Source organism: Rhinopithecus bieti, unplaced genomic scaffold (genome assembly GCF_001698545.2).
Source record: "Rhinopithecus bieti isolate Rb0 unplaced genomic scaffold, ASM169854v2 scaffold_10589, whole genome shotgun sequence".
NCBI lineage: Eukaryota > Metazoa > Chordata > Mammalia > Primates > Cercopithecidae > Rhinopithecus > Rhinopithecus bieti.
Window position 1 is genome coordinate 1,350,816 of NW_016807065.1, and position 24,304 is coordinate 1,375,119.

Below are 24,304 nucleotides of genomic sequence, written 5' to 3' on the forward strand. Positions count from 1 at the left end.
TCCCTCCTGCTGGCATTACTTCCATGAGAGCGCTTGCTCCTTTCACTGATGGGGGCTTCTCCTCAGCTCCTGGGACTTTCACAGTACAGCTGGAAACCTCTGAGACTCCATCATCCCTCCCTGGCCCCACAGGTAAATACCAGTCAATGATATTTAGAGCATGGTTGATGAGTGTAAACATCTCTGTCATTATTCACTCAACTAAAGATGGAAATTCATAGTAAATCTAGTAACCGTAGGTCAACCAATCAAGTTCGTTGAGCACTGCCTCTGTATCAGGACCTGGATATACATCAGGGAACAAAAAAAGAAAAAACACTGCCCTCAGTGAGCTTATATTATTGTGATGATGTTGATGGGGGTGGCGGTGATGGTGACTGCAGTGGTGGTGGTGATGATGGTAAGGATAATGATAATTATGGTGGGGGTGATCATGGGAAGAATGATGGTGGCGGTGGTGGTGGTGGGGATTACAATTGACAATAATTATGGGGATGTTGGCAATAATTATAATAACAATGAGATGATGACAGTTGTATTGATTGTGGTGATGATGCTGGAGTGGTGATGATGATAACAATGGTGATGATGGTAAAGATGATGATGGCTGTTTGGATGATGACAGTAATGTTGCTGGTTATAATGGTAATGATGTGATTATGGTGATGATGATGTTTGTGGTGGTGTTGATGTAGATTATGACATTGGTGATGGTGGTGTTACTGAGGATGACAATAATGATGACGATGGTGATTATGATGACAATGATCGTGATGATGATGATTATTCAGATGATGACAGTGATGGTGATTATGATGGTAATGATGAAATGACAATGGTGATAATGATGTTTTTGGTGGTGTTGATGGGGATTATCATGGTGGTGATAGTGGTGGTGCTGATGCTGACAATAATGATGATGATGATGATCATGATTATGATGATGATAATGGTGATGACAAGGGTAACAGGTAATATCTGATATTTTTCAACACTGAGTGTGCACCAAAAGCTGGACTTAGAGTCTAACAAGTATTATTTAATATGCTTTTTAAAAAATAATTTATATCAAGAAGGGCACAGAAAGCTTTTATTTTGTCATTCATTTTAAATTCTGTTGCGTATGATTAAAAATAAATTTATTGCACTCTTCAAGTCTATTGCAAAAGTCAAGAACCTTGAGGAGTTTTCAATAGACTTATTTTAACTATATGCCACTGATTAAAAATACAAACGCAATAGTGTTTGTTTCCCATCTTTTACTACAGGCACTGGCCCTCTTCTGCTGCCATTCACCCTCAATTTTACCATCAATAACCTGCAGTACGAGGAGGACATGGGTCGCCCTGGCTCCAGGAAGTTCAACACCACGGAGAGGGTCCTTCAGGGTCTGGTAAGACCCCTGCCCACCTTACTCTGCCCCACCCACCTTACCTGGTCCCAACAACATTACCCATGCCAGGGCCATGGAAGAAAATCTCATCCACCTTCCCCATAGACATAAGCCCTGCCCACTGGTGCCAGCTGCATCCACTACACTTGTGCCCCACCACTATGTCCCCAGCCCTCCTAGTCACTTCCCTCTCCCTCTTCCACAGCTTAGGCTCTTGTTCAAGAACACCAGTGTTGGCGCTCTGTACTCTGGTTGCAGACTGACCTTGCTCAGGTGAGACTTTAGAAGAGCTAGCCTAGCTGCCCCAATTGTTCCTAGACTCAAAGAGTTTGAATTGTTTTTTTTTTTCCTGCCATCCCTGTGAATGTCCTCACAAAAGATGGAATTCAGGAAGCAGTGGCTTCAAAACTAATCTGTCTCTTGATACCATCAGCACCACCCCAATCAACAGAGAGATTCTGCAGAGTTCATCAGGAGAATTGGGCTTCTACCTTGGTCATCCCTCTGAACTCCCTCCTTTCCACCCACCTCCCTTTCCTCCAGTTGTTAAATTCTGTCCCCAGGATTTCTCACAAGACAAGCTTTCATCCCCAATTCCAGCTCTTCATCTGTCTCATGTCTGAGTACTTTTGTCTCCATGCCATGAGAATGCAGGCTTCACCTTGCAATTTTATAAAAAGTTCTTGCATCTGTGACTCTGTTCACAGTCCTGGGCTGGCTGGCAGCCGGGACACTCAGAGAATCTAAATGTGACTTACTACCTCTTTCCCAGGCTTCTCATTTCCTCTGGTCCTTTCCTGTCTGGCCTCAGGAAACCTCAGAACTCCCCCTGAGGCAAGTTTTCAATTGTTATTTGCTTCATCTGCCCTCCCCAGGCCTGAGAAGGATGGGGCAGCCACCAGAGTGGATGCTGTCTGCACTCACCGTCCTGACCCCCAAAGCCCTGGATTGGACAGAGAGCGGCTGTACTGGAAGCTGAGCCAGCTGACCCACGGCATCACTGAGCTGGGCCCCTACACCCTGGACAGACACAGTCTCTATGTCAATGGTGGGCAACTTTGATGTGGCTGGAGTCTCTTCTGCCTTGCTGGGCAGCCTCTATTCTCTGGCCTGAGGTCACACTCCCTGTCTGGCTATTGAAGGCTCAGCCATGTTGTCTGTATGTGGTGGCCACGGTCAAAACCTCATGGTTTCTTCTTCATCTGGGACTGAGTTTACCCTCAGGATCTGCTTTCTAAATCTGAGGGTGCTGATAGAGAATCTTCAATGTCCCGTGTTCTGGGAAATTTCTTCTGTTGCACCAGGGTACCCCACCACTCTGTTAACACTTACCCACTCTCCTCCCTCCATCTCAATGCAGGTTTCACCCATCAGAGCTCCATGATGACCACCAGAAGTGAGTATTAATTGATGTTCCAGTGCTCCTGATCCTACACATAAAGGGCAGGAGCTTTCCTCTCCTTCTATGCCCCTGTATCCTCTTCATGAGGGAAGGAACTGAGAGAGCACAAGTTATTCCCCTTTCCCTCTGGCCCATCTCCAGATGGAGATCCTGCTCAAGCCCCACGTGCAGCAAGGGCTATAAATACTCCTGCCTGCTGGTATTTCTGCCATGAGAGGGTTTGCTGCTTTCACTAATACAGCAAACCTTCTCCTCAGCTCCTGATACCTCCACAATGCCCCTGGGAACCTCGAGAACTCCAGCCTCCCTGTCTGGACCCACGAGTGAGTACCATTCAGTGCCATCTCTATTACAGCATGCCTGAGGAGTGTCAACATCTCTGCCATTTTCTTTTCTTTTTCTTTCCTTTTTTGAGATGGAGTCTTACTCTGTCTTACTCTGTGCTGGAATGCAATGGTGCGATCTTGGCCCACTGCAACCTCTGCCTCCTGGGTTCAAGCAATTATCCTGCCTCCGCCTCCTGGATAGCTGGGATTACAGGTGCATGCCACCACGCCCAGCTAATTTTTATATTTTTAGTAGAGATGGGGCTTCACCATGTTGGTCAAGCTGATCCTGAACTCCTGAGCTCGTGATCTGTCTGCCTTGGTCCCCCAAAGTGCTGGGATGACAGGCGTGAGCCACCGCACCCGGCCTACAACTCCGCCATTTTCACTTACATAAAGATGAAAAGTCCTAGTGAATGTAGTGATGAGAAGTCAACCAACAAATTTTATTGAGAGTCTGGCTGCTTCAGGGACCTAGGGATAAGGCGGGGAACACAAAAGAAATACAAATCTCTCTCCTCAGGAAGGTTATATTATTGTGATGATGATGATAATGATAGGGGTGGTGGTGATGATGGTGGTGGACATGATGACAACAATGATGGCGTTGCTGGTGATGGTGGTGGTGATGATGATGATGGTGATGATGATGGTGGTGGTAGTGGTTTTGATGGTGATGATGACGATAGTGGTGGTGATGATTATGGGAAGGATGACAGTGATGGTGGTGATGTGATTGTTCTGATGGTAATTGACAATGTGATCGTGATGTTGACAAAAAGGATAATGATGGTGGTGATGATGATGATAATGATGATGATGGTGGTGGTGGTGGTGATGGTGGTTATGACGGTAAGAATGATACGATAGGCCGGGCGCGGTGGCTCAAGCCTGTAATCCCAGCACTTTGGGAGGCCAAGACGGGTGGATCATGAGGTCAGGAGATCGAGACCATCCTGGCTAACATGGTGAAATCCCGTCTCTACTAAAATACAAAAAAAAAAAAACTAGCCGGGCGAGGTGGCGGGCGCCTGTAGTCCCAGCTACTCGGGAGGCTGAGGCAGGAGAATGGCGGGAACCCAGGAGGTGGAGCTTGCAGTGAGCTGAGATCCGGCCACTGCACTCCAGGCTGGGCGACAGAACGAGACTCTGTCTCAAAAAAAAAAAAAAAAAAAAAAAATGATATGATAATGGTGTTAGTGACCATGTGTTAGTGGTGATTATATGGATGATGATGGTTGTGGTGATGGTGGTGTGATAATGACGATGGGTGCGGATGATAGGGATTATGATGGTCATGGTTTTGTGCTGATGCTGTTGGTGATGACAATAATGATAGTGATGATCACAGTGTTGCTGATGTTGATGATGATCATGATGTTGACAAAGTAGTAGATAATGTCTAGTAGTATGGAATACTGAATATGCACCAAGAGCTATGCTCAGCATCTAACTACTATTATTTAGGATGCTCTATGAAAACTATCTATCATTACAGTCAAAAGAGGCATGAAAACCTTTTATTTTGTCACTTTAAATCATGAATCATGTTGCAAATGTTTAGAAACAATTCTATCACAAATTCTTTTTTTTTTTTTTTGAAACGAGTCTCCCTCTATCACCCAGGCTAGATCTGGTTCAGTGGCGCGATCTGGGCTCACTGCAAGCTCCGCCTCCTGGGTTCACGCCATTCTCCTGCCTCAGCCTCCTGAATAGCTGGGACTACAGGCGCCTGCCACCACGCCCGGCTAATTTTTTTGTGTTTTTAGTAGAGACAGGGTTTCACCGTGTTAACCGGGATGGTCTCAATCTCCTGACCTCATGATCCACCCGCCTTGGCCTCCCAAAGTGCTGGGATTACAGACATGATCCCAGCCTCTATCACAAATTCTTAAATGTTACTCTATTTTGAACACTATTTATTTCCCATCTTCACTATAGCTGCCAGCCCTTTCCTGGTGCTATTCACAATTAACTTCACCATCACTAACCTGTGGTATGAGAACATGCATCACCCTGGCTCTGGAAAGTTTAACACCACAGAGAGAGTCCTTCAGGGTCTGGTAAGAGCCCCACACACCTCATTCTACCCCACTCACCATGTTTAGTCCTGCCCACCTCACCTGTTGCAGAGCACGGAAGATCTCACCTACCTCATCTTGCCCCCAGATATGCATGCCCCAACCACTGATGCCAGCCCCACCAACTGTTGCCAGCGCTGCCCACCTCCCTTCTACCACACCCCTATGACTTCAGCCCTCCCACTCACCTCTTTCTCCCTCCTCCACAGCTCAGGCCTTTGTTCAAGAACACCAGTGTTGGCCCTCTGTACTCTGGCTGCAGACTGACCTTACTCAGGTAAGAACTGAGAACAGCCAGTCTGACTGATCTGAGAAGTCTGACCTGCTTCCTTTCTGCACTCCCTGGAGATGTCCACAGCACAAGTGGAATCCAGCAGGCAGTGGCTCCAAGACCAATGTGCTTCCTGATCCTAGCACCTCCCACCTCAACTGAGAGATGCAGAGCCCATCAGCACGACTGGGCTTCTACCTTGGTCATCCCTCTGAATTCCCTCCTTTCCCCTACCTGCCTTTCCACAAGTGGTTAAAGTCTGTTAAATGCTGTTCCCAGGATTTCTCCCAAGAAAAACATGCCTCGTCCACTTGCTTTCATCCCCAGTCCCAGCTCTTCACCTGTCTCAAGTATGAGTTCTCCTCTTTGCAATTGTATAAAAAAGTTTCCACTTTGCAATTTTATAAAAATCCTTGCATCCGTGATTCTGCTCATAGTTGCTGAGAGTCAGTGTACTCAGAGCATGGAAGTGTGGCTTCTCACTTCTCTACCAGGCTTCTCATTTCCTCTGGCCCCATCCTGTCCTGCCCCATGGGATCTCAGGACCCCTCCCTAGGCAATCTATGTATTGTCTTTCCCCAATCTTGCCCTCCCCAGGCCCAAGAAGGATGGGGCAGCCACCAAAGTGGATGCCATCTGCACCTACCACCCTGACCCCAAAAGCCCTGGACTGGACAGAGAGCAGCTATACTGGGAACTGAGCCAGCTAACCCATGGCATCACTGAGCTGGGCCCCTACACCCTGGACAGGGACAGTCTCTATGTCAATGGTGAGTAGCTGTGATGTGGTTGGAGTCTCTTCCTCCTTGCTGGGAAGCCTCTACTGTCTGCCTTGAGGTCACACTCCCTAACTGGCTATTGAATGCTCGGCCATGTTGTCTGTATGTGACAGCTGAGGTTGGAACTTCATGGTTTCTATTTCATCTTGGACTGAGTTCTTCCTGGGGATCTGCTTTCTGGATCTGAGGGTGCTGATAGAGAATCTTCAATGGCTCATGTTCTGGGAAATTCCTTCCATTGCAACAGGGTACTCTCACCCCTATATAGTGCCCCACCACTCCTTTAACCCTTACCTACCCTCCTCCCTCCATCTTTATGCAGGTTTCACACAACGGAGCTCTGTGCCCACCACCAGCAGTGAGTATTCCACTGATGTTCCAGTGCTCCTGATCCTATACCATGCAGAGCAAGAACTGAACCCTCTTCACATCCCCCTATGTCCACTATGAGCAAAGGAGCTGGGACAGCACAAGTTTTTCCCTTTCCCTTCTGGCCCAAGTCTCTTCAGAGAGAGACCCAGCTCAAGCCCCACATGTAGCAAGGTCCATAAACACTCCTACCTGCTGGCATTTCTGCCATGACAGGGTTTGACACTTTCACTAAAGAGGCCTTCTCCTCAGCTCCTGGGACCTTCACAGTGGACCTGGGAACATCTGGGACTCCAACTTCTAAACCTGGTCCCTCAGATAAATACAAATCAATTGCTCTGTTAGAGCATGCCTGATGACTGTCAACATCTCTGCCATTTTTGTTTAAATAAAGATAAAAAATCCTAGTGAATCTATGGATGAGGAGTCATCTAACAAACTTAATTAAGTGCCTAGTTTCTGTAGGACTCTAGGGATAAGGAAGGGGACACAAAAGAGTTAAAAATCTCTGCTGCAAGGAAGCCTATTTTATTGTGAGGGTGATGGAGGTTGTTGGTGGTGAGGTTACTGGAGATGATGACAATAAAAATGGTGATGCTAGTAATGATGGCAATAAGGATGATAATTATGAAGATGGTGGTGGTGATGATGATGATGATGTTGGTGGCAGGGGTTATAATGGTGATGCTATGATGATGACAATGGTGGTGGTGATTATGGGAAGGATGATAGTGGTGTTGGTGACGGTGGTGGTTTTGGTAGTGATTGACAATAGTAATGATGATGTTGACAATGAATAATGATGATGGTGGTGGTGGTTATGATGGTAATCATGTGATGATGATGAGGATAGTTGTGGGGGTGATTATGGGAAGAATGATGGTTGTAAGGATGATGGTGGTTGTGGTAGTGATTGACAATAGTGATTGTGATGGCTTTACAATGACACGATAGTGGACTGATTCATAAGCTGATACATCGCGGTGCGTGATGGTGGCTGGCGGTGGTGATTGAGCAGTAATGATGCATATGAAATGGGTGTTGGTAATCATGGTGCTGGTGAATGCAAATGATGATGATTGTGGTGGTGGTGATGATGATGATGATGGTAGTGGGGATGCTAGAATCATCCCCACCATGGTTTTGGTCATGATTTTGGTGCTGATGTGAGTGGTGCTGATGCTGGTGGTGATGACAATAATAATAGTGAGGGTCACAGTGTTGGTGACATTGATGATGACAGTGGAGATAATAAAGGTAATAGATAGTATTTAGTATTATAGAACTCTGAATATGCACCAAGAGGTATGCTAGCTGCTACTATTATTTAGTAGGCTTGGTTAGAAACTTCTATCGTTATAGTCAAGGGACGCATGGAAACTTTTTATTTTATTCTCTCTTTAAATCCCGTTGCATATGTTTAGAAGCAGGCCTTTTGGAAATGTATAGAGTTCTCCACTCTTGAACATGTCATTTCTTTCCCACCTCCACGGCAGCTGCCAGCCCTCTCCTGGTGCCATTCACTCTCAACTTCACCATCACCAACCTGCGGTATGAGGAGAACATGCAGCACCCTGGCTCCAGGAAGTTCAACACCATGGAGAGGGTCCTTCAGGGCCTGGTAAGAGCCCCAAGCATCTCACTCTGCCCAGTTCACCTTGTCTAGTCCCACCTACCTCACTCATGGCATGGCACAGAAGAAGATCTCACCCACCTCCCCTCACACCCAGAGACATAAGCCCCCATCCACTGATGCCAGGCCCACCTACTGGTGCCAGCCCCAATGATAGTCCCCTGCCCCTACCCCCTCAGCCATCCTACTCACTTCCCTCTCCCTCCCCCACAGCTCAGGCCCCTGTTCAAGAGCACCAGTGTTGGCCCTCTGTACTCTGGCTGCAGACTGACCTTGCTCAGGTGAGACTTTAGAATTGCCAAACTTTGTGGCCTCAATTGTTTCCAGTCTCCATGAGTTTGGACTTCTTTTTCCTGCCCTCTCTGTGGTTATTCTCATCAAAGATGGAACTCAAGGAACAGTGGCTCCAAGACTAATCTGTCTCCCAATATTACTACTGCCCCTTGCCATCCCACCCAAATCAACTGAAAATTTCCACAGGGTCCATCAGAAAGATTGGACTTTCACCCTGGCCATCCCTCTGAATTCCCTCTTTTCTTCCCACCTCCTTTGCCTTTAGGTGTTAAATTCTCTAACCAGGATTTCTCTCAAGACAAACATGCCTCATTCACTTGTTTAATTCCCAATTCCAGCTCTTCACCTGTCTCAAGTCTAAACTGTCCTGTCCCCATGCCATGAGAATGCGAGAGCCACACTGCAATGTTAGAAAAATTCTTGTATCCACAAGTATGCTCACTGTCCCAAGCTGGACAGTAGTCAGTGCACTCAGAGAATCTAAGTGTGGCTTCTCATCTGTGTACCAGGCTTCTCATTTCCTGTGGCCCCTTCCTGTCCTTCACTCAGCAATCTTGGGACTCCTCCCTAGATAAAACTTTATTATTATTCCCCTCACCTGCCCTCTCCAGGCCTGAGAAGGATGGGGCAGCCACTGGAGTGGATGCCATCTGCACCCACCACCCTGACCCCAAAAGCCCTAGGCTGGACAGAGAGCAGTTGTATTGGGAGCTGAGCCAGCTGACCCACAGCATCACTGAGCTGGGCCCCTATACCCTGGACAATGACAGACTCTTTGTCAATGGTGAGCAACTGTGATGTGGTTGGAGTTTCTTCTTCCTTGTTGAGAAGACCTCTACTCTCTGTCTTGAGGTCACACTCCCTGCCTGACCATTAAAGTCTTGGCCATGTTGTCTGTATTTGATGACTAATCTGAACTTCATGGTTTCTTCCTCATCTTGTACTGGAGACCTTCATCCTCAGGACTTTCTTCCCTGATCTGAGGGTGCTTATAGAGAATCCTCAAAGCCCCTGTTCCCTGAAACTCCTTCAATTGCGCCATGGTAGCACTGACCCCTTTTGGTCCCCTACATTTCCCTTAACCCTTACCCACTCTCCTTCCTCCCTCTCTATGCAGGTTTCACCCATCGGAGCTCTGTGCCCACCACCAGCAGTGAGTATTCTACTAACATTCCAGTGGCCCAAATCCTACTCCAAGCAGGACAGGAGCTGACCTGCTTCTCCTATGCCCCTATACCTTCTTCATGAGGGAAGGATCTGAGAGGGTATAAATGATTCCCTTTCCCTCTGGCCCAGCTCCAGAGAGACACTAATCTCAAGCCCCGTATGCAGAAATACTCCTATCTGCTGGCATTTCTGCCATGAAAGAGCTTGCTGCTTTAACTAATGTGGGCTTCTCCTCAGCTCCTGGGATCCCCACAGTGTATCTGGGAGCATCTAGGACTCCAACCTCAATACTTGGCCCTTCAGGTAAGTGCCAGTCAATGACACCTCTATTAGAGTATGCATGATGAGTGTCAACATCTCTGTTCTTTTTACTTAAATAAAGATTAAAAATCATAGCAGATTTACTGATGATGAGTCACCCAACAAACTTCTTTGAGCACCCACTCTCTGCCAGGCCCTAGAGATAAGGCAGGGAACACAAAAGAGGTAAAAATCTCTGCCCTCAGAGGGCTTATTTTATTTCATTTTGAGGATGATGTGGTGATTATTTTATTTTGAGGATAGTGGTGATGATGATGTTGCTGGAGATGATTACAATAATGATGGCGATGCTGATGACCATGATGTGATGATAATGGTGATTATGAAGAAGATGATGATGATATTGATGATGGTAGTGGTTTTACAGTAATGATGATGTGATGATGATGATGATGATAGTGTTGGTGGTGATTATGGGAAGGATGACAGTGGTGGTGGTGATGGTGGTGGTTGTGGTGGTGATTGACAATGTGATGGTGATATTGACAATGAGGATGATGATGATAGTGGTGGTGGTTATGATGGTTAAGGATGATGTAATGAGGGTGTTGGTGATCATGGTACTAGTGGTGGTGATGTGGATCATGATGGCTGTGTGGCGGTGGTGGTGGTGATCGTGATGATGATGATGGTGGTGGTGATCGTTATGATGGTAAGGATGAAACAGTGATGGTGCTGGTGACCGTGTTCCTGATGTGCAGGTGATGATGTGGATGATGATGATGATGGTGATGGGGATGATAGGGATTATGATGATCTTGGTTTTGGTCCTGATGGTGGTGGTGATGACAATAATGTAAGTGATGGCCGCAGTGTTGGTGATGATGATGATGGTGGTGATAACAAAGGTAACAGTTAGCATCTAGTATTATGGAACCCTGAATATGCACGAAAGGTTGTGCTCAGCATCTAACTATTACTATTTAGCATGCTCTATGGAAAACTTTGATCATTATAGTCAAGAGAGGCATGAAAACCTGTTTTATCACTCTCTTTAAATCTGGTTGCATATGTTTAGAGATAAGTTTATTACAAACTCTTAAATATTCTCTACTTTTGAACATAGTGTTTATTTCCCACCTGCACTACAGCTGCCAGCCATCTCCTGATACTATTCACCCTCAACTTCACCATCACTAACCTGCAGTATGAGGAGAACATGTGGCCTGGCTCCAGGAAGTTCAACACTACAGAGAGGGTTCTTCAGGGTCTGGTGAGAGCCCTGCCCACCTCACTCTGCCCTGCCCACCTTGTCTCGTTCCATCTACGTCACCCATTCCAAGGCATGGAAGAAGATCTCACCCACCTCCCCTCACCTGAGAGATGCAATTCTCACCCCCTGATTACAGCCCCTCCCACCTTACATCTTCCTCGCTCCTACGTCCTCAGCTGTCCTACTCACCTCCCTCTTCCTCCACCACAGCTAAGGTCCTTGTTCAAGAACACCAGTGTTGGCCCTCTGTACTCTGGCTGCAGGCTGACCTTGCTCAGGTGAGAACTGAGAATAACCAGTCTGGCTGCCCCAAGTGTTCCCAGGCCCAAGGAGTTTGGTCAGCTTTCTTCCTTCCCTCTCTGTGGAAGTCCTCAGCACAAGTGGAATTCAGGCATTGGTGGCTCCAGGACCAACATATCTCCTGATCCTACCACCTTCCCCATCAACCGAGAGAACTTGCAGGGCCCATCAGCCAGATCAGGCTTCTACCTTGGTGATCCCTCTGAATTTCTTACTTCTCCCCACCTCCCTCTCCTTCAGGTGTTAAATTATCTTCCAAGGTTTCTCTCAGGATAAACATCCCTCATCCACTTGCTTTTATCCCCAATTCCAGCTTTTAATGTTTCTCAAGTCTGGGCTGTCCTGTCCCCATGCCATGAGAATGCAATTTTATAAAATTCTTGTATTCCTGACCCTACTCACATTCCCAGGCTGCCTGGAAGTCAGTGCATTCAGAAAATCTTAGTATGGCTTCTCATCTATCCATGAGGATTCTCATTTCCTCTGTCCCCTTCCTGTCCTGCCCTCAGGAATCTCAGAATGCCTCCCTGTAGGCAATCTATTTAATGTCATTCCCCTTATCTGCCCTCCCTAGGCCAGAGAAGGATGGGGAAGCCACCAGAGTGGATGCCATCTGCACCCACCGCCCTGACCCCACAGGCCCTGGACTGGACAGAGAGCAGCTGTATTTGGAGCTGAGCCAGCTGACCCACAGCATCACTGAGCTGGGCCCCTACACCCTGGACAGGGACAGTCTCTATGTCAATGGTGAGCAGCTGTGATGTGGTTGGGGAGTCTTCCTCTTTGCTGGGCAGCCTCTTACTCTCTGACTTGAAGTCACACTCCCTGACTGGCCATTGAAGTCTTGGCTATGTTGTTTGTGTGTGATGACTGATGTCTTAACTTCATAGTTTCTTCATCTTGGACTGAGTTCATCCCAAGTACCTTCTTCCCTGATCTGAGAGTACTGATAGAGAATCTTCAAAGGCCCCTGTTCCTTGAAACTTCTTCCATTCCATTCGGGTATCTGTGACCCCTATTTGATTCCCCACCTCTCCCTTAACCCTTACCCAGTCTCCTCCCTCCTTCTCTATGCAGGTTTCACCCATCGGAGCTCTGTGCCCACCACCAGCAGTGAGTATTCAACTGATGTTCCAGTGGCCCCAATTATACGCCAAGCAGGGCAGGTGCTGTCCCCTCTTCCTATGCCCCTATGTCCTCTTCATAAGGAAAGGGGCTGGGAGGGCACAAGTTATTCCCTTTCCCTTCTGGCCAACTCCAGAGAGAGACTCAACTCAGGCCCCACATGCAGCAAGGCCTGTAAATAGTTGTATTTGCTGAACTTTCTGCCATGAGAGGGTTGGATGCTTCCTCTGAAGAGGGCTTCTCTGTAGCTCTTGGGACTGCTACAGTGGACCTGGGAAATTCTGGGACTCCATCCCTTCTACTGGTCCCTTGAATAAGTACATGCCAATGGCGCCTCTGTTAGAGCATGGCTGATGAGTGTAAACATCTCTTCCATTATTCAGTCAAATAAAGATGGAAATTCTTCATAAATCTAGTGATGATGAGCCAACCAACAAACTTTATTGAGCACTGTGCCAAGCCCTGGGGCTTTGCCAAATCCTGGGGACATGGCATGGATCATGAAACAATTAATAATCTCTCCTCTCAGAGAGCTATTTTTATGATGATACTGATGGTGGCAATGATGATGACGATGGTGATGGTGATTATGATGATCATGATGACAATGGTGATGGTGGTGGTGATGATGGTGATAATGATGATGGTGATGGTGGTAATGATGGTGGTGATTATGACAGTAATGATGGTGATGATGACAGGGATGGTGATGATTATGATGGTGGTGGTGATAACAAAGGTAATAGATAATATATGAACTTATTGGGTCCTGAATATGCACCAAAGTGCTATGCTCAGTGTTTAACTAGTACCATTTAATATGATTTCTAAAAAGAAAAAAAAAAAACTTGAATTATTATAGGCAAAAGAATTATGGGAACCTTTTATTTTATCACTCACTCTAAGTCCTGTTGCATATTTTTTTAAGTCAATTGCAAACACATTTTCTCTGCTTTGAAGATTGTGTTTATATCCAGTCACCCCAATAGTGCATAAACCTGCTGATTGGAGCAACTGTGTCTTACTCCCTTGTGCTTCCCTAGTATCTACTTCAGGACCCTGTACATGGTAGATTGACAGATTTAGATCTACAGGAAAACATGGATTTCCCAGGGAAGGAAAGAATGAAGTATGCTTTCTTATAATGTATGGAAACTTTCCTCTTCTGCCTTGGTTCAACTTTAGCGTCTGCCAGAGTTTACACTGGAAAATTATATGGCATCTGCTGTACTCCCTTATCCATGACAGACATCATTAATTGATTGCAGCATTCATGGCAGACATCACCAATTGATAACAGCATTCATTTTCTCTCAGTTCAAAACAGCTTCAGAATGGTCACCAAAAAAAAAAAAATCAGTCGCTATCAATTCAGTTGGAGCTGACTCAGGATTATGGGGCAGAATTCAAGAGAGTTAGGTTCCTTGATGATGTGTAGCTGGCTCTTTGGTTTCCCTAGAAGGCTCAACTCAGGCTCAGCTTGGTCATTGCTGATATCCTTTCTTCCACTTGATCAATCTGGCTGTTGATACTTGTGTATGCTTCACGAAGCTTTTGTGCTGTGTTTTTCAGCTCCATCGGGTTGTTTATGTTCCTCTCTAAACTGTTTATTCTAGTTAGCAATTCCTTTAACCTTTCATCAGGGTTCTTGGCTTCTTTGCATTGTGTTAGGACATGCTTCCTTAGCTCATTGTACTTTTTTATTGCCCATCTTCTGAAGCCTATTTCTGTCAATTCATCCATCTGATCCTCCATCCAGTTCTGCACCCTTAATGGAGAGATGTTGCGGTCATTTGGAGAAGAGGCACTCTGGTCTTTTGGGTTTTCAGTATAGTTTTGTTGATTCTTTCTTATCTTTGTGAGTTTTAGTTTCAGGCTTTGAGGCTGCTGATCCTTGGAGGGGTTTTTGTGGAGGGCTTTTTGTTGTTGTAGTTGTTGCTTATGCTGTTGTCATCACTTTCTGCTTGTTTTTCTGTCAATAGTCAGGTCCCTCTTCTGTAGGGCTGCTGCAGTTTGTTAGGGGTTCACTTCAGGCCCTATTCATCTGATTCGCTCCCATGCCCGGAGATGTCACACGGGGAGGCTGGAGAGCAGCAAAGATAGGTGCCTGCTTCTTCTGGGACCTCTGACCTTGAGGGGCACCAACCTGATGCCAGGAGGATCGCTCCTGTATAGGGTGTCTGACAACTATTGTTGGAGGGTCTCACCCAGTTGACTGGCATGGGGAACAGGACCCATTTAATGAAGCACTTTGTCCCTGGTGGAGAGGAGGTGCTTCACTGGGGGGAAACCCACAGATCTGGGCTGCCTGGATTCCTCACAACTACCAGGAGGAGAAGCTAACTCTGCTGGTCCGCAGAGACTGCAGTCACCCCTCCCACTAGGGGCTCAAGCCCAGGGAGTCTGAATTCTGTCCCTGAGCCTCTGGCTGGAGTTATTGGAGATCCTGCAGGAAAGCCCTGCCCACTGAGGAAGGTTGGGTCAGGGTAAGCCCTGAAGAGTCACTTTGGCTGCAGACTGCCACAGCCGGTGTGATGGACTGTGGGGACAAACCTTGGGAGGAAGCCATTCAGCCTTACTGGCTCCAGCAAGGAAAAAGCACAGCCTGGAGCTACAGAAAGGGGTGCCGCCCTTCCCCCACCCAGGGAGCTTAGCGTGTTAGGCAGTTGTGAGTCCCAGTGCTGGCTGTTGCCCCTCCCCCAAGGAATTCAAAAGACTTAGACAGCAGGCAGCTGCAGCCAGTGCTGGTCGCCCCTCCCCCGGGGAATTCCGTAGGCTTAGGCAGATTCCAGCTGTAAAAATCTGCGCGTTCTGGGATTGGGACACTAGGTCCCAGTGGCATGGGTTCGCGAATGGGATCTTCCAATCTGTGGGTTGCACAGTTCCGTGGAAAAAGCACAGTTTCCCCAGATTGGATAGCCTGCTCACTCACCACCTCCCTTGGCTGGGGGGAAGGGATTTCCCTTCCCCTTGTGTCTCTCAGGTGGGCCACCACACCACACTGCTCTTCCTTCTCTCCGTGGGTCACTGCCAGCCTTCTAGTCAGTTTTGATGAGGGAACCTGGATATCTTGGTTGCCAGGGAAGGATTCACACACTTATTGTGGTTTTTTTCAATGGGAGCCTCCGAGCGCTGCTGCTTCTAGCCGACTGTCTTGGCCCCCAGAGCCACATCTATTATTTTTTTATTTTTTGATTATGGCAATTCTTGTAGAAGTAAGGTGGTATCACATTATGGTTTTGATTTTCATTTCCCTGGTCATTAGTGATGTTGAACATTTTTTCATATGTTCATTGGCCATTTGTGTATCTTCTTTTGAGAATTGTCTATTCATGTCCTTAGCCCACTTTTTGACGGGATTGTTTGTTTTTTTCTTGCTATTTTGTTTGAGTTCGTTGTAGATTCTAGATATTAGTCCTTTGTTGGATATGTAGATTGTGAAGATTTTCTCCCACTCTGTGGGTTATCTGTTCAATCTGTGGACTGTGAAGGAAAAGTCAATTTCTTACACTAATTTGTCTCACTCATACTTCCAAATGAGATCCTGGGTTTTTTGTTGTTGTTGTTGTTGTTTTGTTTGTTTGTTTGTTTTTCTGTTAATCCTTCACAATACTTCTCTCACTTTTTTGAACTTATTGGTTTATATTCTGTTGTCTGCTTCTCTTTTATAGGAATGTAACTTCTTATGGGCTTTCTCTATTATACCACTTGTGGGGTTTTGTTTTGTTTTGTTTTGTTTTGTTTTGTTTTTCTCCTCGGATCCATTCTCCAACCTTCCTGTGCTCTGTGGGATAGATGTCTGACTCATGAAAACTTCATTTCCCAGGTTCCCATGCTAACTAGCTGCCTGTTAGGTTCAGCCAATAGGAGGCATCGGTGGGACAATGGTGGGCAGGGCTATTGAAGGGCCAGAATATTTCTTTACCCCACTCCCCTGCTCCCCTTCAAATGTTCCTGGAGCAGTGTAGGACCAATTCCATATATATGGAAGGAAGGCAAGGTGGATAGATGGAAGGAAGAAGTGATGAATGGAAGGAGGAAGGGAGAGAGGATGGATGAGTGGATTAAAGAAATAAAAAAATGGATGAAAGAAGAAAAGGAGGAGGAAAGGTGGATAAGTGGATGGAAGGAAGAAAAGAGAGGTGTAAGGAAGGAAAGATAGATGATGGATGGATGGGTGGATGGGTGGGTGGATGAATGGGTGGATGGATGGATGGACAGATGGATGAACGGATGGGTGGGTGGATGGATGGATTAATGGGTAGGTGGGTGGATGGATGGATGGATGGATGGATGGATGGATGGATGGACAGATGAGTGGGTAGGTGGATGGATGGATAGATGGATGGATAAATGAATGGATGGATGGATGGATGAATAAATGGATGAATGGATGGGTGAAAAGAAGGAAATAAGTGAGAGAAGGAAGAGGAAGGATAAATAAATGATAGAAGGTACAATGAAAGGAAGGAAGTCAGCAAGCAAGAAAGAATGCATTAATAGAATGAAAGATGGAAGGGAAGAAGAAAGGATGGAAACAGAGAAGGAGAGAAGGAAGAATGAACAGAAGGAAGTTCAAGAGAGAAAGAAGGAGAGAAGGAAGAATGAACAGAAGGAAGTTCAAGAGTGATGAAAAGAAGGAAGGCAGGGAGAGAAGAAGAGGTAAACTTTTCTTCTAGCGGTTTGTCTTAAATCTTAGCTTGGCCGGGCATAGTGACTCATGCCTGTAATCCCAGCACTTTGGGAGGCTGAGGCAGGTGGATCACAAGGTCATGAGATCAAGACCATCCTGGCTAACACGGTGAAACCCTATCTCTACTTAAAAAAAAAAAAAAAAAAAAAAAAAAAAAAAAAAAAACAACTAGCCGGGTGTGGTGGTGCACACCTGTGGTCCCAGCTACTCAGGAGGCTGAGGCAGGAGAATGGCGTAAAACCTGGGAGGTGGAGCTTGCAGTGAGCCGAGATTGCACCACTGCTCTCCAGCCTGGGCAACAGAGTGAGACTCCGTCTCAAAAAAAAAAAAAGAAAAAGAAAAAAAGAGAAAAAAGAATCCTTAGCTCATACTTCCATAAAGTTCCACACAGAGGGAGTGATTAGAAAGCATTTGTGATATATTTCATATAATAAACATGTACACCATATTGACCTGTGTGCCCAGCAGTGCTTACACGCTTTACAATGATTAACTTGTTTAAGCTTTATAACAACTGTTGAGGCAGGAATCATCATTGTGAACCACTGTCATCTCATTTTACAGATGAGTAAACTGAGGTGCAGAGAGGTTGGTTATGGCTGCAAAGATTGTTGGCCATGTTAACCAATGCAGAGAAGGTTAGCATACCTGGTTGTGAGTGCAGGAGAGAGAGAGAAATGGGAGAAAGAATCAAGGGGGAGACAGGAAGAGAGAGAGAGAGAATACATTTATTAAAAATGTCTGGAGTCATGCATGACTTCTGCATCAGTGTGGTAATATGGAGCCTTTCCCCTGGGAAAGATCAGAATCACTGGTACTTTTTACAGAATCCTCCCTTCCTGCATTTGGGTAGGACCCCATCTGGACATCCCAACTTATTAAGCATACCCTTACTGGCTGCTGGAGATGTCTCCATTAAAAGTCAGCCTTGGGCTTATTGAGAGGTGGACACAGGGTCTTTGGAACACACTGCCCCTACCCTGTCCCACACCACCCCCTACCCACCCATCATCCTCCCCAAGAGATTCATCTCTCTCTCTCTGTCTCTCTCTGTCTCTCTCTGTCTCTCTCTCTCTCTCTCTCTCTCTCTCTCTCTCTCTCTCTCTCTCTTCCCCCTGCCCTAGCCGGGGTGGTCAGCGAGGAGCCATTCACACTGAACTTCACCATCAACAACCTGCGCTACATGGCGGACATGGGTCAACCCGGCTCCCTCAAGTTCAACATCACAGACAACGTCATGCAGCACCTGGTGAGAGGCCTGCCTCCCCCTGCAGCCCTGCCTTGCCCATCCTACGCCTGTTACCTGCCTGCCCCTGACCAACCCCGGCTCCCTTCTCCCTCTGCAGCTCAGCCCTTTGTTCCAGAGGAGCAGCCTGGGTGCACAGTACACAGGTTGCAGGGTCGTTGCACTAAGGTGAGAAACTCCCCCACCCACAGCCCACCACCAAGAACTTAGGGTTCTGACCGGGAGGGCCCTCTTGGGTTGGGGTGGGCTATATTTTTTTTTTGTCTTTTTATCTTTCTTTCTTTCTTTTCTTTTTTTTTTTTTGAGATGCAGTTTTGCTCTCGCTGCCCAGCCTGGAGTGCAATGGCACAATCTTGGCTCGCTGCAACCTCCGCCTCCTGGGTTCAAGTGATTCTCCTGCCTCAGCCTCCAGAGTAGCTGGGATTACAGGCATGTACCACCATGCCTGGCTATTTTTTTTTTGTTTATTTGTATTTTTAGTAGAGATGGGGTTTCTCCATGTTGGTCAGGCTGATCTCGAACTCCTGACCTCAGATGATCCGCCCTCCTTGGCCTCCCAAAGTACTGGGATTACAGGTGTGAGCCACCACGTCCAGCCCCATTCTTTTTTTAAAATGGATTTAAGGAGTGCAAGTGCAGTTTTTGTTACATGCGTATATTGCATAGTGAAGTCTGCAGACAGTAGACTTCCAGACAGTAGCTTTTAGTGTACCCATCACCCAAATAGTGTACATTGTACCCATTAAGTGAGGTTCCCCACCCTTCTCTCACTCTCCCACCTTTCTGAGTATCCAGTGTCTATTATTCCACACTCTATGTCCATGTCCATGCTCCCACGTATAAGTGAAAACGTATGGTATTTGACCATGAGCTAATGGACAAGGAGTCCTTTGGCTCCCACTTATAAGTGAGAATATGCGGTATTTGACTTTCTATTTCTGAGTTGTTTCACTTAAGATAATGGACTCCCATTCCATCCATGTTGCTGCAAAAGACATGATTTCACTCTTTTTATGGCTGAATAGTATTTCGTGGTATATATATATACCACATTTTCTTTATCCAGTCTTCTGTTGATGGACACTTAGGTTAGGTCCATGTCTTTGCTATTGTGAATAGTGCTGCAATAAACAAACACGTGCAGGTGTCTCTTTGATATAATGATTTATTTTCCATTGGGTAGATCCCCAATAGTGGGATTGCTGGATCAAATGGTAGTTCTATGTTTTTGTTCTTTGAGAAATCCTCATACTGTTTTCCACAGAGATTGTACTGATTCACATTCCCACCAACAGTGTATAAGAGTTCCCTTTTTTTTTAATTCTTGCCAGCATCTGCTTGTTTGGTGTTTGTCTGGTTGGTGGGTTGGTTGGTTTTTGTCTTTTTAGTAATAGTTATTCTGACTGGTATAAATAACTTTTTTATTTATTCCTGACAATTTGATTTTTTGACATATAAAAATTATTTGCATTTAAAATGTACAACTTGATATTTTGGTATACATTGCAAAACGATGGCCACATTTCAGCTAATTAATATATCTATTACCTCTACATAGTTATCATGTTTGTACCCTTTGACCAACATCACCCCATTTGCTCCTCCTCCCAGCCCCTGGCAACCACCATCCTACTCTCTGCTTCTATGTGTTTGACAATTTTAGATTCCACCTGTAAGTTCGATCGTGCGGTATTTGTCTTTCTGTGCCTGGCTTATTTCACTTAGCCTAATGTCCTCCAGCTCCATCTATGTTATCCCAAGGGGCAGAATTTTCTTCTTTTTAAAGACCAAGTAATATTTGATTATATATGTGTATGCCACATTTTCTTTATCCATTCATCCACTGAAGGTCATTTAGCTTATTTCCATATCTTGGCTATTTTGAATAGTGCTACAATGAACATAGGAGTGCAGCTATCTCTTTAAGATACAGGTTTCATTTCTTTTTCTTTTTTCTTTTCTTTTTTTTTTTTGAGACAGAGTGAGACTCTGTCACCCGAGCTGGAGTGCAGTGGTGCCATCTCAGCTCACTGCAAACTCTGCCTCCTGAGTTCAAGCAATTCTTGTACCTCAACCTCCCAAGGAGTTTTGCTTTTGCTACCCAGGCTGGAGTGCGGTGGTGCTATCTTGACTTACCACAACCTCCGCTTCCCGGGTTCAAGCGATTCTCCTGCCTCAGCCTCCCAGGTAGCAAGTATTACAGGTGCCCAATACCCAACCAAGCTAAATTTTTTTTGCATTTTTAGTAGAGAAGGGGTTTTGCCATGTTGTCCAGGCTAGTCTCTAATTCCTGGCTTTAAGTGATCCACCTGCCTCGGCCTCCCGAAGTGCTGGGATTTTACAGGCAGGAACCACCACATCTGGCCTCATTTCCTTTAGATATTTATGGGTTGAGCTATTCTCAGAAGGTCCTTTTCTGCATCTATTTTTTAAAATCACATCATTAATTTTTTATATTGTGGCAAAAACACATGTAACATAAAATCTGTCATTTTAACAATTTTTAAATGTACAATTCAGTGACATTGATTATATTCACAATGTCATGCAGCCATCACCACCATTTGTTTCCAAAACTTTTCCACTGGGTAGATCCCCAACAGTGGGATTGCTGGGTCAAATGGTAGTTCTAATTTTTTTTGTTCTTTGAGAAATCTCCATACTGTTTTTCATTCAAGGTTGCACTGATTTACATTCCCACCAACAGTGTATAAGAGTTTCCTTTTCGTGCATCCTTGCCAACGTGACTTTTCTGGGTCACTTTGCACTCTCTTAGTATTTACTATTTACTTCTCCATTCATATTTTTACTCAACCCATGCCCATGGCACCACTCCTCTACCATTCCCACCAACCATGTATAAGAGTTTCCTTTTCTTGCATCCTTGCCAACTTGACTTCTTTGGGTCAGTTTGCACTCTCTTGGTATTTACTATTTACTTCTCCATTTTTATTTTTACTCAACTGATGCCCATGGCACTGCTCCTCTGAGGCAGGTGCTGGGTACTAGAGTTATAAGACAGATGCTGTCCCTGCCCTCACCCAGTGGAGAACAGATGCTAAACAGGAACATAAATATCTAACTAAAGTGGCTTCAAATGGGGTAAAGTGATATGAAACATAAATAAATAGCAAGTAATGGGAAGAGCAACTTTACCCAGGATGAATCCTGGGCTGTGTCCAAAATGGCCATGAAAACTGTTCCAGGCAGAGAGAACAGCATGAGAAAAGGTCTTGAGGTGCAAATGAACTTGGCACGTTCTACAAACGGCAAAGAGGCCAGTGTGGCTGGAACAGAGAGAAAGCAAGAAGGAAAGAGAGAGAGGATGAGACCCAAGACATCAGCAGGGTTGAAGGGCCTTGGAGGACTTGGATTTTTTTTTTTTTTTTTTTAAGATGGAGCTTTGCTCTTGTTGCCCAGGCATGATCTCGGCTCACCGCAACCTCTGCCTCCTGTGTTCAAGCGATTCCCCTGCCTTCAGCCTCCCGAGCAGCTGGGATTACAGGCTTGCGCCACCACATCTGGCTAATTTTGTATTTTTGGTAGAAATGGGACTTATCCATGTTGGTCAGGCTGGTCTGAAACTCCCGACCTCAGGTGATCCGCCCGCCTCAGCCTCCCGAAGTGCTGGGATTATAGGTGTGAGCCCCTGTGCCCAGCCTGGATTTTTTTTTTTTTTTTCTAAATTGTGGTAACATACACATCACATTAAATTTACAGTTTTAGCCATATTTCCTGTTCAGTGGCATCAAGCACATTCACATTACTGTGCAGCCATCACCACTATCATCCATCTCCAGAACTTTCTCATCTTCCCAAACTGAAACTCCATCCCCATGAAGTATTCACTCCTCATCCCCCTCCTCAAGCCTCTGGCACCCACCATTCTACTTTCTGTCTCTGTGAATCTGATGATTCTAAGGACCTTCTATGAATGGAGGAATATATGGTATATGTCCTGGTTTATACTGTATGACTGGCTTATTTCATCAAGCATAATGTCCTCAAAGTTTATCCATGTTGTAGCATGTGTCAGAATTCCCTTCCTTTTCAGGGCTGAATAATATTCTGCTTATATGTAAATGCTATATTTTGTTTCTCCATTCATTAGGACTTTGATTTTTGCAGGGAGTTGTCAAGGGGTGCTAGGTTCTGGGGCTTCGATACAATAAGAGTAAGCTAAACTGGTTCATTTCTTCCTTCGTGGAGACCATGTTCTGGTAGGAACAGGAACAAATAATTTATGATTACATAGAGGGTGATCAGGGCAGTGACAGGGGAAGAGTCGAGGATTGTGGGACCCAGAGGAGGCTCCTGACCTTGCCTAGGAATTGCCTAGGAAGATAGGAGGAGGAAGAAGAGGAGGAAGAGGAAGAGGAGGAGGAGGGGGAGGAGGACGAAGAGGAGGAGGAGGAAGAGGAGGAGGAAGAAGAAGAGAAGGAGGAGGAAGAGGAGGAGGAAGAAGAGGAAAAGGAGGAGGAAGAGGAGGAGGAGGAACAGGAGGAGGAGGAGGGAGTCCTCTAAGCTGAGACCTGGAGGATGACCGGGAAGTTATCCAAGTAAGGAGAAATGGGGAGAAGCTTCCAGACAAAAGTAACAGCAAGTGCAGAGATCCTGAGATGATAGATAAGACCAGGTGGAGAAACTGCAAATTGTCAATGAGACCACAATATGGACTGTGAGTTGTGCAGTGACAGTGACCACAAGTGGAGAGGTGCCAGGTGGCCTTCATCCCCAAAAGGTGCACCTCTCCCTCCTCAGGTCTGTGAAGAACGGCGCTAAGACACAGGTGGACACCCTCTGCACCTACCTGCAGCCCCTCAGTGGCCCAGGTCTGCCTATCAAGCAGGTGTTCCATGAGCTGAGCCAGCAGACCCACGGCATCACCCGGCTGGGCCCCTACTCTCTGGACAAAGACAGCCTCTACCTTAACGGTGAGCAGCTCTCAGCCCCACCTCCCTGCCTTAACCCCCAACCCCCGCTGCAGCCCAGGAGGGTGTCTGTTTGCCGGTTCTCTAGGGAAAGACTTGGGGTTCAAGTCTTGGTGTTACCACTGACCCTCCCATAACCACCATGCAAGGTTGGACTTTGATTAATCCCATTTTACCGATGAAGAAACTGAGGCTTAGACAGGTTAAGCAATTTACCTTGATGGTGATGGAACCAGGATATGAACTCCACTTGTCAGCATTCAGTGCTATGATCCACTCTACATGTTTAACTCACAGAAGAGTCTTCCTGGTGGGGGCACTTGGGGGACAAAAAACACATTTACCGCTGGGCGCAGTGGCTCACACCTGTAATCCCAACACTTTGGGAGGCCAAGGCAGGCAGATCACAAGGCCAAGAGATTGAGACTACCCTGGTCAACATGGTGAAACCCTGTCTCTACCAAAAATACAAAAATTAGCTGGGTGTGGTGGTACACGCCTGTAGTCCCAGCTACTCGGGAGGCTGAGGCAGGAGAATCGCTTGAACCCAGGAGGCGGAGGTTGCAGTGAGCCGAGATTGCGCCATTGCACTCCAGCCTGGTGACAGAGCAAGACTCTGTCTCAAAACAAAACAAAACAAAACAAAACAAACACATTTCCCCTTCTCGGGTTTTTTTTTGTTTGTTTGTTTTTTGTTTTTTGTTTTTTTTTTGAGATGGAATCTCACTCTGTTGCCCAGGCTGGAGTGCAGTGGCGCGAT

General features: G+C 46.1%; 1 protein-coding gene across 1 annotated transcript in view; it reads left to right on the forward strand.

The window, feature by feature from the left end:
- Positions 1–24,304, forward strand: part of MUC16 (mucin 16, cell surface associated) — a 138,395-nt gene that overhangs the window by 89,730 nt on the left and 24,361 nt on the right. The window contains 22 exon segments of the mRNA XM_017880037.1: positions 67–132; positions 1,269–1,393; positions 1,599–1,666; positions 2,269–2,441; positions 2,754–2,789; positions 3,053–3,118; positions 5,063–5,184; positions 5,412–5,479; positions 6,071–6,243; positions 6,575–6,610; positions 8,118–8,242; positions 8,468–8,535; positions 9,160–9,332; positions 9,666–9,701; positions 9,953–10,018; positions 11,128–11,249; positions 11,460–11,527; positions 12,124–12,296; positions 12,627–12,662; positions 18,492–18,616; positions 18,714–18,781; positions 23,375–23,547. Coding sequence (XP_017735526.1) covers positions 67–132; positions 1,269–1,393; positions 1,599–1,666; positions 2,269–2,441; positions 2,754–2,789; positions 3,053–3,118; positions 5,063–5,184; positions 5,412–5,479; positions 6,071–6,243; positions 6,575–6,610; positions 8,118–8,242; positions 8,468–8,535; positions 9,160–9,332; positions 9,666–9,701; positions 9,953–10,018; positions 11,128–11,249; positions 11,460–11,527; positions 12,124–12,296; positions 12,627–12,662; positions 18,492–18,616; positions 18,714–18,781; positions 23,375–23,547 — 2,166 coding nt within the window.